This window comes from Protopterus annectens, chromosome 4.part0, assembly GCF_019279795.1.
Source record: "Protopterus annectens isolate FY-2018-M chromosome 4.part0, PAN1.0, whole genome shotgun sequence".
In the NCBI taxonomy this organism is placed as follows: Eukaryota; Metazoa; Chordata; order Ceratodontiformes; family Protopteridae; genus Protopterus; species Protopterus annectens.
In genome coordinates this window covers 252,515,371-252,531,538 of record NC_056733.1, presented here as the reverse complement: position 1 = coordinate 252,531,538, position 16,168 = coordinate 252,515,371, and the positions used below count along the sequence as shown (strand labels likewise).

The 16,168-nt window shown below is 47.3% G+C and overlaps 1 protein-coding gene across 1 annotated transcript in view; it reads left to right on the top strand.

Moving 5' to 3' along the window:
* Positions 1-16,168, top strand: part of MORC2 (MORC family CW-type zinc finger 2) — a 1,452,408-nt gene that overhangs the window by 688,950 nt on the left and 747,290 nt on the right. The window contains exon 16 of the mRNA XM_044068246.1: positions 14,752-14,857. Within this exon, the coding sequence (XP_043924181.1) occupies positions 14,752-14,857 (106 nt within the window). The remainder of the gene's footprint in view (positions 1-14,751; positions 14,858-16,168) is intronic.

Below are 16,168 nucleotides of genomic sequence, written 5' to 3'. Positions count from 1 at the left end.
ACCCTCCACCTCCTGGGTGTCTCTGCCTTTCGACCCTCTTATGGAGGTGGTGGCTCGGAAGGCGTGGATGGCTCTGGATTCGGTGGAACCTATCCCTAGGAGGCCTTCAAAATTCATTACAGCCCCACAAGATAGACAATATTTAACAAAGGGTGTCCCAGTTGATGCCATGGTGGTGGCTGCTGCCACCAAGAAGGAACTAGCTGATCCTTCAGTACCTGTCCATCCTCCTAACAAGGATTCTAGGACTATGGACAGGTACGGCAAGCGGATTTTTTCTTCAGCAACTTTTGCCATGAGATCGCTGAACTACTTATGCCACTTGTTCTTAAAGAGTTGGGAGAAGTTTTACAGGATCCGTCAGCTGCTGGGTCTCAGGATAAGATTAGCTCACAGCTAGAAATCCTTAACTCCATTGTTAACTCATCCATGCGGCACATTTCTTATGCAGCCGATGGAGCGAGTAGGGCCGCAGGCACAGGAGTGGCTTTAAGGCGTCAGTCCTGGATGCGGCTTTGTAATTTTGCAGACCCCTTCAAGGTGTCCTTCACAAACTCCCCCTTTGATGGTTCGACCTTGTTCGGACCTCAAGTGAAAGACACTTTGACTAGATGCGAACAAGATGGCAAGACTCTTTCTGCCATAGGAGTCCATTTCTCCACCCCTTCAAGACCTTACCCCAAAGGACAGAAGGGAGGGAAAATGTGGTTCCGCAAATCTCAAGGAGTCAAGCCTGACGCACGAAGTCAGTTTACCCCCAGAGGCAGAGGGGGTAACAATAATAGACGCTGCCCTAGCCCTAGGGGCAGAGGGGGTCCGCAGAATCAGGGTAGCAGAGAGCCTCTTTCTGACAAACCCTTCCAGCATCCCTGAGATGTTGCCCGATTGTCCGCCTTCGGAGGCAGTCGGGGGAAAATTATCGCTATACCCAATAGCCTTGCTTTCCCTTTCTCAAGACAAATGGGTACAGTCGATTATATCCGAGGGTTACAAAATTCCCTTTATTCAAACCTCAATTCAACAAAAGGGAACCCTTCCAGACGTTCCACCCAGTCTAAGGGAACTAGCAGTACTAGAAATATCAAAACTGCTAGTAAAAAGGGCCATCCAGCCAGTCCCAGCGGACCAAATAGGATCTGGAATCTACTCAAGGTTCTTTTTAGTTCCAAAAAAGACAGGGGACTGGAGACCAATATTAGATCTGAGCAAACTCAACAAGTTTGTAAAGAAATCAAGATTCCGGATGGTCACGCTTCAGTCCATTCTGCCCTTTCTGGGCAAGGACAATTGGATGTGCTCGATAGATCTTCAGGATGCGTACTATCACATAAAAATTCACAGACGCTCCAGAAGATTTCTCCGCTTTCGGCTGGGGACCAGTCACTTCCAATTCAGAGCCCTGCCCTTTGGACTCACTACAGCACCCAGAGTGTTCACCAAATGTATGGCAGTGGTTACGGCTCACCTGAGACGTCAAGGATTCCAGGTGTTTCCATATCTAGACGACTGGCTCCTCACTGCCACCACCAGGCATCAGCTTCTCCAAGCCAGAAATTACACCATTCACATTTGCAGAGGGCTAGGAATTTCTATAAATTTCTAAAAATCTGCCTTGTCAATTTATTACTTTTATAGGCGCAAGATTGGACACCGTACAACTTTCAGCAAAGTTAACAGACCAAAGGATCTTGGACATTCAAAGACACGTCCAGGTGATTCTTCTCAGCAACAAAATTCAGGCCAGATTTGCTCTGAAGATATTGGGTCTTATGGCAGCCGCCATAACACTTCTTCCCCTTGTTCGCTTTTACATGCATCTTCTACAATGGATGCTATTCACCCAATGGTCTTTTCAACAACTTCCCATGCGTCACGAGATCCTAGTAACTCCAACTTGCAAAAGGCATCTGACTTGGTGGATATCGTCCCCTCAAATCCATCAAGGCAGACCTTTTGTTCCTCTTGCCCCGGTTGCCACGGTTACATCGGACGCCTCCCTGAGCGGGTGGGGGGGGGCATTATCAGGGCAGAATGGTCCATGGCACTTGGCAACCTTTTGAGTACCATCTGCACATAAATGTCCTGGAGATGAGAGCGGTGCTTTTAACGTTGCAAGCCCTCAACGACTCTCTTCCCCTGGGAACTATTGCAATCCAAACGGACAATATGTCCGTAGTGTGGTATATAAACAAACAGGGCGGAACCAAGTCCTATCCACTGTGTCGAGAGGCTCTCAGACTTTGGCAATGGGCAATCTCCTCTCACCGGTTTCTGATAGCAACGCACATCCCCGGGAAATCCAACATTATGGCGGACAGATTGAGCAGAGCTATTCTCATGCCTCACGAGTTGTCTCTCAAACAATCAGTAACGGAAGAGATTTTTCAGAAGTGGGGCCTTCCTTGCTGCGACCTTTTCGCTACACCTCAAAACAGCAAATGCCCAGACTTCTTCTCTCTATTCCCCTTTCCAGGCCATCCCCCCAGAGACGCTCTAACCCAAGATTGGCCCCGGGGACTTCTTTATGCTTTTCCCCCTTTTCCGCTGATACCTCAGCTAATTCAGAAAGCAACCGCCTTGAGAGCCAAGTTGATTCTCATTGCCCCTTATTGGCCTTGACAGATATGGTTTCCGTTACTACATCATTATCTCTTGGTACAGCCATGGCATCTGGACCCGGTTCCAGATAGTCTGACCCACCAGTCGGGTCAACTGCACCAATCCATACCTTCTATCAACCTCACTGCTTGGTTGCTCCACTTCCATCCTTAGCCAGGCTTCCTATGATTTCTAATCCTGTCCGGGATATCATAGTAGCTTCCCTAAAATCTTCTACCAGAAAGATTTACACTAGTAAATGGCGACGTTTCTCTTTCTGGGCAAAAGCTAGGAACATAGACCCCTATACTGCTCCAATTCATTCAGTATTGGACTTCCTAGCTGAGATTTTTCATTCAGGATCCTCTTCTTCCACAGTGAAAGTTCAACTGGCAGCCATTTCAAATTTTCATGTAGGCCTTTTGGACCACAACATTATGTCACAAACTTTGCAAGGCATTCCTTCAAGGTATCTTTTTACTGAAACCTCCGATTAGAGATCCCCCCACCACAGTGGGATCTAAATTTAATTTTAACATCCTTGATTCTTCCCCCTTTCGAACCTGCAGCTGCCTGTTCTTTGAAATTGCTTTCTTGGAAGATACTTTTTCTAGTCGCCATTACTTCTGCCAGGAGAGTATCTGAGCTTCATGCTCTCTGCATTCGTCCTCCCTATTTAATATTCCACAAAGATTAGGGTAATCTCTAAGGACTAATCCGTCTTTCTTACCAAAAGTGGCATCGCAGACGAACCTAAATCAATCCATTGATCTTCCAGTCTTTTTCCCGAATTATTCTGATAGAGCAGAACAAAAGTTACATTGTCTTGATGTTCACCGCCAGCTCAGATATTATCTGGACAAGACTAAAATTTTTAGGAAATCTGATCAACTGTTTCTATCCTATGCAGAGAGCAGGAAAGGCCTTCCAGTTTCCAAGGTAACTTTATCTAGATGGCTGTCTTCTGTGATCACTTACATTTATCAGCTCAGAGGCAAAGAGTTGATTTCTAAGCCAAAAGCCCATTCTACCAGAGCTCTAGCTACATCTACAGCTTTTCAAGCTAGACTTCCAATAGACACTATTTGTGCAGCAGCCACATGGGCCTCTCCTCATACCTTTGTTTCACATTACAAATTAGACTTGGCCTCCAGAGACAGAGCGAATTTTGGTTCCACCATTCTCAAGAGTCTGTTCCATTGAGCCACCCAGGATAGAGGTTCTAGGGACGCGGTCCCATCCAGCAAGAATGAAGGCGAGATTGACAACTTAACATTTAGAAGTTATGTACCTACCATAACGTTCCATGTTAGTTGTCTTCTCTCGCCTTCTTTCTTGCATCCCACCCTCCATCCCCCTAGCCTGGTCAGACCGGGAAGATTATGCATCTTCAAACCAAACCCATCTTCTTGGGAAGATATTGTGGATTTTTACTTTGCCTAGTTATATTAAAGGATCTTTTTGGAGACCCAGCAGCTGTTTGATTTCTTCATCTGCTTATTTTGAAAGCCTTTGTTTACGTGCTTCCGGGTCCTGTCATGCCAAGTGGTTTTTATTCTTGGTTTGATTTTGCTTTTAGTTTTGGTGTTTTTTTGTAGATTATGCATCTTCCATTAAGAGGTTATTCCCTTTTTCTAGCTGTTCAACTTCGTGTCACTAGATTAGGTTGATCCTTTCTAGAGGGTTATGATGTTATTTAGTATTGTTATTTTTCTTCCTCCTCTTCAGTTGGAAGAAAATATTACTATTTCTTTAGCTACCAAACGAGATCTGGGTAGTCTCCGCCTTGCATCATGGGATATAGGGTTGCCTCGATCTGGTAAAATTAGCTCTCAAGCTTAGCAAGTGCCGAGTCGGAGCCGAGGATCGGCTCCGAACCCATCCAGCAAGAAAGAAGGCGAGAGAAGACAACTAACATGGAACGTTATGGTAGGTACATAACTTCTAATCATATCACGCGCAATCTGTAATTCTGTGATCTGAAACTGAAATGGAACAGTCGATGAAAAAAAAATAAACAAAAAGTGAAGGCAGAGAAAGGGGTCGTAATATTTATTAACTGGGTTAATTTATTTCTCTTAAGCAGACCTCGCAACATCCTAAAGCAAGGAAGCTGGACAAAACTAGAGGTTTTAAATATAACTCGTACAAACTTTGAAAGAGCTATATTACAAAGTATGCCAGTCATTCTCCAGAAAAAAATTTTATAAAAAAAACAGTCCACAGCTATAGAACGATACTATCTTGGCTTACCTTACTGAGGAATAAGGCAGGCTCACAAATGAAAAGACAAACAATCTCCGTTGCAGCTTTTTTCTTTCCATACGTGACACGACCCAAACAGCACGATAAACCGAGGGATGCAGTAGTAAATTCCACAAAGGCAGAAAAAGAAAGGGGATATCTACTGTAGGACCCTCTGTATACTTGGAAAGAACAGTGTCGGGGGTGTGGAGGTGTTAAGAAAGGGTGACTGCTATTGGCTAACACCAGTTGCTTGAGGAAAATCATACTAAATCGGCTTGCTGTTGAGAGAAAAATACAGGGTGCATTGCAAGCCGATTTCCTCTCTAAAATCATATATGAACAACATGAAACTCCATGCTGAAACCTAAGTTGACAAGGTAACTGACAAAGTTCAGTTACCTTTTCAACTTAATTTTCATGAGTGGAGCTAAAATAGGCCTGGAAAGGTTCTAGCGCTGGGAGAAGGCACTCTGGTGTAACCATATGCAATTCCTACCGTCTCACTGCGTGCTCGGTGTTAAGCACAGAGGTGCCATGAGACGGTAGTCGGGGTTAATGAGTTAAGGTCTGGGATGCCGTGTCTAGACTTGCTCCTAGGAAGATTATCCTTTGGTTGGGCACCTGTTTGGATTTCTTTTCGTTGATTGTGTACCTTAGGGAGGTTAGTATGGGTAAATTTAAATAGTTCTTTGTCTACAAAAGACAATAGCCGGAGCCAGACATTTTGTGAAAACTCTGGGAGCAGTAGATAACCCAAAGGGAAGCACAAAGAACTGAAAGTGTTGAGATCCTGCCCTGAAGCGGAGTTATTTCCTGCATGATTCCCTGATAGGAATGTGGAGGTGGGCCTCTCTTATCCCTTGCTGCACAGCCTGTCCCCGCTGCCTCCATGGCATCTTCCTCAGATTCCAATCCTTCTGACCAAAAGAAGTGGAATCCATTTATCCCCAATTGCAGACACTCAGTTTGGCAGCTTGGCTTATTCCCTAACCCCGAACCAGTCTGACATCCTTGATAAACAGGTTCTGGATGTTATCTGTGGGGCCAGACGTCCTAGCACCAGAAAGTCTTATGCAGATAAATAGAAAAGGTTCTGCACCTGGATCCTGGCTAAGGGAGCCAATATGGCACAGCCCTCTATCCCTGATTACTTAGCTGACCTACTACACAGTGGCTTCACTTTCTCCTCTATAAAAAATCATGCCTCTACTATTTCTGCTCATTTTCCCACTGAGCAGCCCATTTTCTCACACCCTTTGATCAAACAGTTCCTCAGAGGGGATAGCAACTTGAGGCCCCCCAGAAGGGCACCACCACCAGCTTGGGACCTTAACTTTGTCTTGGAAAAGCTCGTGCTGCCCCTTTTCGAACCAGCTTCTTCTGCAGAGCTAAAATTTTTCTCCTGGAAGACAGCAGTCCTTCTGGCCATCACTTCAGCCGGAAGAGTCTCTGAGCTGCAAGCAGTCATGGTTGTGGAACCCCTCATCATCTTCCATGCAGACAGGGTATCTCTCAGAACTAACCCATCCTTCATGCCCAAGGTGTGTCCAGTGTGGCTCTCAACCAATCCATTCACCTAATTACCAGAACAAGGGGTATTGGATTCTTCACTCTCTAGCTGTGCACAGATCATTCAGATTCTGTCTGGACAGGACTAAATCCTTCCGAAAGTCTGATAAATTGCTGGTTAGCTTTGCTACAGGGGCAGAAGGCAAAGCCATCTCCAAGCAAACCATTTCCAAATGGATAGCACACTGCATCCATTTCTGCTACAAACAGCATGGAAAGCCTCCCCCCAAGGGGGTCAGGACGCACTCCACCAGAGCAGCTTCCACCTCTGCAGCTTTCCACAGAGGAGTCCCCACCAGGGACATCCTGGAGGCTGCCACCTGGACATCTGTTCACACTTTTACCAAGCATTACCACCTGCCTCTCTTCTCCAAATCCAGGGCAGGGTTTGCCCCTCCGGTTTTGCAGAGCATCCTAGCCAGCCCTTAGTTTCCTTGACTGCCTCCACCTATTTCCTCAGCCTTGGGAATCTACCCAAATGTGATGACTGCAACAGTGAAACATGAAGAGCATAGTACAGTTGTGTACATTTAACATAAATGTAGATGTTCGAGTGCATTCACTGTTGCAATCCTGGTTTCCCTCCCTCCATCCCCCTTATTCTCTCTCTCCTTTTGTTGCCATTCTTCCTTGTTGTTCTCCTTTCCTTACAAGGGACATATTGGTATTTATTTTCCACTCTTGGGGTTCTTCCACCAGAACCTGGCCTCCTACTTTGGGGGCTCCTGACAGGTTAGGGCAGGAGAGACTGCTATAGTGGCGTTTGCTGCCTTACTTTGTACTGCTGACAACCTGATATCGGTCCTCGGGTGGCAGCAGCTGACGCGGAGGTGCTGGATCTCTTGTGTTCGAGCTGGCTTGGGGCTGCTCTGGCAGGGGTGGCCCAAGTGTGGTGACTGAAAAAGTGAATACACTTGAACATCTACATTTATGGTAAGTGTACATAACTGTACTTTCCTAACTCAGAGACTTCCCAGAGTATGGGAAGTCTCTGTGTTAGGAAAGTACACAACTGTACTTTCCTAACACAGAGACTTCCCATACTCTGGAACAAACCTCCCATTCACATCAAGCAGAGCACTTCACTGGCCCTCTGTAAGAGAAATCTTGACTAGTGAGTGGGCAATGGAAAGTTCACCCCAGGGATTACTTCAGTGGCCTTGCTTGACAGGGGCACTGAAAGCTAACTTTGGGCAGTATTATGCCAGGGAATCTTCTTGGGCTAGGCTTATATAGGCTCCAGGGCCATTCACCTAGTACACACCTATGAACAAGTAAACCAGAATCCAGGCCTATCTCTGCAACCCACCAGACCAGTGCAATGCATGCACACACATGCTACAGATCTAGGGTGGGGAGCCATAATGAACGGCCTCAAGGTGCAGGCTCAATGGGAGCCCTCCCTCCAGAAAAAACATGTCAGTGTAAAGGAGATGACTACTCTCCTTCTAGCCCTGCAGACCTTCCTTCCTCTAATGCATGCAGTCCCCCTCCAAATCTTCACAGACAATACAACTGTGATGTGATATATCAACAGACTGGGAGAACCAGGTCCTATCTACTCTGCAGGCTTGCAATGCAGGCATGGGAACTAGCCACTCAGTGCAATATCACATTGCAGGCGGTCTACATTCTATCCCAGGACAACCATCAGGTGGATGCCCTCAGCATTCTCTCAGCATCACGAGTGGATGTTGCACAGAGATGTGTTCTTGGATATTGTCCACCAGTGGGGCACACCACAGACAGGTCTGTTTGCCTCCCCCCAGAACAGAGAGTTACAGCTGTTCTTCTCCAGGGACCCCTCTCCACTAGCCTGGAAAGTGGATGCTTTCTCGATTCATTGAAGGGGCTATTCCTTTCTGCCTTCCCTCCCTTCCCACTCATTCAGAAAGTCCTTCTAAAAATCCAGAAGGACGAGCCAAACATTTTGCTGGTGACTCCCTATTGGCCAAGGCAGCATTGGTTTCCCACCTTTTCTATCTCTTGCCAAGGGCAGTCACCACAAGTTGCCTCACAAGGTGGACCTGCTCACACAACAGAAGGGATCTCTCATTCACCCACACATGGAAGTGCTCTGCTTAACCCTGTGGGTGATAAACTCCTCATCCCCTTCAGACACTGGTACTTAGGGGACGTGCTATCCATCCTGCAGGAGGCCAGGAAACCTACTACCAGGAAATCCTAGTTTTGAAATGGAAAATGTTCTCCAGTTGTGGTGTCTTAAGGCAAAGGGACCTCTTCCAAGCAGATGTTCCACTAGTCCTAGCCTGTGTGTGTGAGCTTATAAAATCAGAACTTTCATATTCTTCAGTTAAAGCCCACTTATCTGCCATTTCAGCCTGCTTACCTATGGATCCACTTCTTTCCATGCTGGAAGTCTAACTATTCTTGAAAGGGGTTTTCCACGTCAGACCACCATGGAAACCTATCCCCCCTTGGGACTTTTAACTACGTACTGGAGAATTCACCATTGCCCCCATTGAACCTCAAGCTCTGCTTCTCTGCAGATGTGCACCTGGAAGAGTTAGTAGCCCTTACATCAGCCAGAGGGGTGTCTGAAATACAAGGACTCATGACATCCTCACCCTACACAGTCTTCCACAAAGATAAGGTGACCCTTCACACCAGTCCCTCCTTCATGCCCAAAGTGGTCAATGAGCTGTCCCTGAATTAGTTTATTCATTTACCTACCTACTTCCCTTCTTCCCAAAATGAATGCGAGAAAGTACTCCACTCCCTTGATGTCCACAGACAGTTAATATTCTACGTAGACAAGACCAAAGCCATTAGAAGGTCCAGTCAGCTGTTTGTCCTTCCACCCCAGGGCCTTGGAAAAGGCTGTATCCAAACAAACTATATCTTCCTGGATACAAAGTACTATTTCCTTCTGCTTCTCTTATGGCAAAAGCTTACTCTGCAATGTTAAGGCACACTCTACAAGAACGGTGGCATCTTCAGGAGCCTTCCTCAAAGGCCTGGATACAGCCACCATTCTAGAGGCAGTCATATGGACCTCTGTACATACCTTTACCAAACATTGAAATTGGACTATGTTTCCAGAGCCAGGGCAGGATTTGCAAGGACAATTCTCCACGGTTTCTTGAAAACTGCAACTTCTTCCTCCACCCTTTCCTCATCTTGAGCTGTGACACTCTCCCACAGTGAGAATACTGCAGAGTGAGAATAGAAGGATATAGATTAGTTGTGTAAAATCTTAGCATAACCATAGATGTCCTTCAATTCCATGTTGCAGTACCCCCCACCTAACCCCCTTTATTACATTTACCCTGTCTAGATGGCATCATTCTTTGATTCCTTAGGCTGAGAAAAATATACCATCAGTTGCAGGGAACCTCAATGGGTTCGTCTTTTGCCCCCATGTATGCAAATCTTTTTATGGGGTTGGTTGAGACTGAATATATTTATTCACATTGTTTTTTTAAGAAATATGTAAAGACATATGATCGTTGTATACACTTATTTGTTTTTTTTATGTGATGGAGGGTCAGAATTTATTGAACAATTTATGACGGAATTACATGAGAATAGGCTTAACCTACAATTTGATGGTCTACAGTGGGGCAATAAGATCTACTTCCTTGACATTATATTAGAGGGAAGAACTGGAGAGGAAGTCGCCACAAAGTTACATAGAATATTTGATGTAGTGAATCAATTTATGCTAGGAAGTAGTTGTCATCCAATCCACACATCTGAAGTAGTTAACTTCATTTGATCAGCAACCTGTGGGTATCGGATCCGAGCCGGCAGCTTTCCTAGCAAAAGATCTGAGCTCCAAGCTCCTCCCCCTACCCATAATGCCCTGCTACCTCCCTCTAGCCCTCAGATCTCATTTGCCGCGGCTTCTTGAAGCATCTGAGAATGAGCTCCTAGCGTTGGGTTTGTGAGTTTAGTAGAAATTTAAACTTTTTTCCCTTTTAAATCTTTGTAATCTTGGTGTGTGTGATGACCCTTTCTCTCTTAGTCTATTTGGGTAGTTTTATAGCTAGTTTAGTGTAGATTTTATTTTCCCTCCCTCCTTCTGTCTGTGTGTGAAGATGTGTGCGTGTGGGCCTATTTTCTTCAAAATGTCTGAAGGCCCAAAAGCAATTTTTTCTAAGTGCTCCGAGTGTGGCCATAAGCTGTCCACAGCGGATGGCCACACCCGGTGGGTTATTTGCCTGGGCGTGGACCATCTTTCTTCAGGCTGCACTATCTGTGCAGCCTTCAATCCCAGGGCTTTGAGGGATAGACAGACTAAGCTAGTCCTTGCGGGCCTTTTGCCCCCGGATTCGGCCTCGTCCTCCTCCCCCTCTGTGGAGCCAGCCGCGGCTGTGGCTGCTCCACCGATCGTCTCCGCTCCCCTGGCCGGGATTCAAACTCCCTCTTCGGCTCAGGAGGAAAGGGACTCCTGGAAAAAGGATAGGAAAGACAAGGAGCGTGATAGGGACAGGCATCGTAGCCACATGAGGCGGGCAGATTCAGGTCCCTCGGCCCCGCCGTCTAAGCAGCTCGCCCTCCCCTCTTAAGGGGTCCGGGTCTTCCCCCTCCAGGCTTCTTTCTCCACGTTTCTCCCTGGAGCCTGAGGAGGAGACCCAGTCACCTTGGAGGTCGTCCAGGCAGCCTTCCCGGCCAGCCTCGGCAGCCTCATCCAGGTCAACTAGAAGTTTATCCGACATGGATCGGATGATGCGTAGATTTCTTAAGGCCCAGTTGCAGATGGGAGTGCTCTTGCCCCCCCCTCCAGGGGGGGGGGGCTCGACCCCATATTTCACCCCCATTGCTCCTTTTCCGACCCGCTACCAGGGTTCGGAGCTGTCTGATCCGAGTAGCTTCGGAGCCAACAGTGTTTCCTATTTCGGCGCCGACTGTACCTTCGAGTCTGTCGGATCCATTTTCGGATCCGAGCTCTCAGGACCGTGAGATGAGCGTCTGATCCGGAGGTGTCAGTGTGCAGTCGACTCCGTTGAGGTCGGATCGCACTACCCTTTTGGATCCAATCGGGTCATCTCCGGTGCCGATCCATGCGCCGGATCCGAGGGGGCTGCTTTCAGATCCTAGGGAGAGCAGCTCACCCTCGGCATTCAACGTCGTGGAGAGGGTCCTTTCAAGGGATTCGAGGCCCCAGGCTCTTGCTACGGATCCATCCGCCATTCCCTCTGACGGGCCTGTCTTCCATCATCCGGCCCCAGGGACAGCCTGCATCCCAGATGGTTCCCGTAGAGCAACAGGACATTGTTGGTGAGCCCTCTTCAGACAGCCCCCCTTGAGGAGGTCCCTCACAAACGAAAGTGCAAGAGGAGGCACTTGGACTCACCCAAGTCCCTCACAGAAGACACGGACATGGAGGAAGGGGAAGGTTCCCCCAGGTCACCCCCCCGAGGACGTCTCATTTGGAGACATTATGGAAATGCTTCGTATTAGAGGGGGGCTGGTCAGCCCAAAAGCCTTCCTCTGATGAGTCTGTCTTTCTGGAGGCGTTCGCAGGCCCATCTACCTCTTGGGTGTCCCCTCCCGTCGATCCCCTGGTGGACTCATAACTACCAGGGCATGGAAGGAGCCGGACACTGTGGAGCCAATACCCAAGAAACCGGACAGGATACTCAGCCCCCCCCCACAGACAGGACAGTTTGGAGCAAAGGTGCCCCGGTAGATGCTATGGTGGTGGCGGCTGCCACCAAGAAGGAATTAGCTCAGGAAAGTTCCTCAGTACATCCTCCAGACAAGGAGTCTCGGACGATGGACCACCTCGGAAAGCGGATGTTCGCTTCAGCGACCTTCTCTGTAAGGTCGCTGAACTATATGGCACACGTACCTAATCAAAGAGTACGCTGGGTCACCCCCAGAGTCCATGTCTGCCGAGGACAAACGGACCTTCTCTGCTCGAATGGCCATTCTTAAGTCTATCACAAACACCTCTATGCGGCTTTTCTCCCATGCCACGTTAAGAGCGGCTAGAGCCAGTGGAGCAGGCATTGTCTTACGACGACAGGCCTGGCTCCGTTTCTGTGACTTTGCGGAACCCTTCAAGGTGTCCTTCACGGACACCCCCTTTGATGGCTCTACACTTTTCGGCAAAACCGTCCGATACGCTACTCCATAGCGAGAAAGATGGGAAACAGTCTGCTGTCAGGATCCGCTTCTCGGCTCCTCAGAGGTCCTTCTCCAGGAACCAAAGAAGACAGAAGAAGATGTGGTTCCGGAAATCCCAACAATCCCGTTTCGCTCCGGATCCCTCGCCCTTCAGAGGCAGAGGAGGACAGGCTGGACGCCGGCCCAGAGGCAGAGGGGGGCCGAAGAATTTCGGGTCGAGGGAACCCTTTTCCGATCAGCCCACGCAGCAACCCTGAGGGGTTGCCCGACTGCTCCTCCCTGGAGGCAATCAGGGGGCACTTCTCAGAGCATCTAGCACATTGGGAGTCCATTATGACAGATCGCTGGGTGCTCCGGAACATATCCAGAGGTTATTCAATTCCATTCCTAAGTTCTCCTCCCTGGTCGGGGCGCCTCCCCAATGTACCACCCAATCAGAGGGGGAGGTAGCAGCCTTCGCAATAAAAGAGCTGCTAAGAAAAAGAGCCATCCAGCACGTCCCCCCGGGCAGTCCAGATCAGGCTTTTACTCCAGGTTCTTTTTGGTGCCAAAAAAGATGGGGGACTTGCTGCCAATTCTCGACCTGTTCACGCTGAACCTGTCAGTTGCCAAAGAGAAATTCTGGATGGTCACCATTCAGTCCATTCTCCCACTGTTAAAGGAGAACGACTGGATATGCTCCATAGACCTCAAAGATGCATACTACCATGTTCTAATGGACAGGCGATCCAGGAGGTTTCTCCGCTTTCGGCTGGGAGCCAGCCATTATCAGTTCAGGGTCCTACCCTTTGGTCTCACCCCAGCCCTTAGGGTGTTCAGCAAGGTCATGGCAGTTGTAGCGGCCCACCTGAGGCTTCAGGGAATGCAGGTCTTTCCTTACCTGGACGGCTGGCTCCTAGCCGCCCCCACCAGGCATCTACTCTGTTCAGCGAGAGACTATTTCCTACATCTCGCCCACTATCTAGGAATCACGATCAACCACAAGAAATCCTCCCTTCAGCCTACTCAGATCTTGGATTTCATAGGGGCCAGGATAGAGACAATTCAGTCCAAAGTCTTTCTGACGTCGGACAGACTCCGCAATCCAAATCTCCATGTTTTGGCTCTTCTTCAGTCTTTGGCCCTTCCTGCGGAGTTAGTCCTGAGAGCTCTGGGGTCCATGGCAGCGGCCATCAACCTGTCACCGCTCGCGTGTCTGAATGAGGATTCTCCAATGGACCTTACAGGTCCAGTGGTCCATCCTACTACACCCCTTGTCTGCCCCTATTCCTCTCAGCAAGGTTTGCAGGTTATCCCTACTATGGTGGATCCATTCCAAGCACCTCCAGGAAAGGGCGCCCCTTCTCCATGTCCCCACCTCAAGTCACAGTGACCATGGATGTGTCTCGCCTCGGGGGGGGGGGGGGCATTGCATGGGCAGAACCGTCCAAGGCACGTGGACTCGCACAGAGACCTTTTTGCATATCGATGTTCTGGAGATGAGGGCGGTGCTTCTAGCATTGCAGGCTCTCCATGCCCTTCTTCCTCCAGGGACTATTGCAATTCAAACAGACAACATGTCAGTGGTCTGGTACATCAACAAGCAGGGGGGAACCAGATCTTACCCACTTTGCCGAGAGGCCATGAGAGTGTGGGAATGGGCGATATCCACCAACCGCTTTCTCGCAACGCACATACCGGGTTGGTCAAACATTCTATCAGACAAGCTGAGTCGAACTATCCTCTCACCCTACGAGTGGTGAAATTATTTTTGTGTGCGCACTCATTTTTTTCCCCTTGATTTTTCAGCAGGAGGGCACTGAGGAGAGAGGGACACCACCTTGTCTTTTTAAGGGTTACCTAGATCAATACTGATGTCTAGATCTGATCGTAGTAAGGTTTTTCCAGGATGAGAATGGGTTTTGGTTTACTTAATGGCTGGATATTCTGCTTACTACAGCTACTATGAGATGATGTTGGAATGTATGTTCATATGTACAGTATGCAAATCGTCTGTGAAACTTTTCCTGATACTTTCATAGTACTGTGCTCCTTGAAGACCATCTGTGGATGTGACATGGGGTAGTATACTATGCCTACATTTATGTACTTGTAATTACTGCCCTAAACAGGGGTTTACCTTCAGTCTGTATCACCAATGGTTGGTCATAAAGCTTTGTGGATTTTATAGGTACAGAAATGTGGTATAGTAAAAATGCTTGTCATTCTCTTACACTTTCAATGCTTACATTCTGCCATCAGATAAGTGCTTGAAGTGGAGGACTCTTCCTTTCCAACTGAGTGCTGTAGAGAAGGAATACCCAGATATATGGATCTGCTCCATGAACCCTGATCCCGAACAGGACAGGTAAGTAATTAAATGAACTCTTATCATATGCTTATGATATACAAGGCTGCATCAAATGATTGTTTATAATTTTGTTCAGATTTCCACTTTTTTTTAAATATAAACATAGGATTGTCTGGTAGAAGTTGTTAAATAACCTGCAAATCTCAAGAGTTTTAATAGTTTTCAGTAAAGTATCTACTCATTAGATTGCATTACCAGAAGGAGTAAAATGAGCTGCTTATTTAAAAAGCTTCAGTTTGAATTTGAATGAACACGTGGAGGGTATGAAGTCTCTTTCCCTTTCTGTACCTGCCAGCCATCAGCCCTGTCACAATCATCTAGACTCACCTTTGTCTGATAAGAGATTGTCATCAGTCTCAGTAGACAGTCACTCAGGCAGCTATCTTTTTTTTTATGCTGTATGCCTTAATGCTTTTCCTTGGCAAATACATGTGTACTTCCAGATGTGAGGGTATAAGGCATGCTGTCATACACTTCCCATGAAGGCTGCCATTTACATAGTGTGGTAAACACAATGTGCTTATCTTGGCTGTCACTGCCCACGGTACTCTCCTGTGGTAAATATCCAGCAGTGGAGCAAGCTGGATTGCCATCCTTTCCCCAGGATGGCCGAATTGACGTCTGGGGCTTGCTGTTATCCTTCACTGCATGATTCAAGCCCCTAATCAGACTTTGTTCATCTGAGTTGTATAAATGAAATATTCTTGCAAAATATGTGTAAGATAGATTGCTGATCATATATCCTTGGAAATAGAGAATGGGTTGTGATGACTGTATTTGTAGGAATGTTTGTGTTGTGTCTATGGCGATTATTTACTTTAGGGCGGGCACACAATCCTAGATCATGCAGGTGTCTGCGATGCCAACTAGACTGCCGTTCAGATGAGGCTGTCAATTAAGCATGGTGGTTGGGATGCATTGTAAATGTTTTTATTCTGTGAGCAATTTTAGGATAAAGACGGTTTAAGTAAAAAAAAAAAATTTGGAACTCTTGATATCATGCATTACTGAAAGAGAGAGTGAAAGATTACACACAATCCAGCAAGGGAGCTGCAACCTCCCTGACACCCTTGCTGTACGCAGTTTTAAGTTCCATTGCCTTGTAGTCTTTATGGTGTGAATTTCTGGGGGACCAAGTCCCCCAGTTGATGTTAAGCTGTCTAGCTTTTTTATCTCATGTTTTTAAGTACAGTTGTATATGATGAACATTAAATGTTATGTTGTTCTATCTCACCTTCATTCTTGCTGGTTGGGTTAGGAACAGAGTATCTGTTCCAACTCTGCCTATACAAAAGCTCGAGAGCTTCC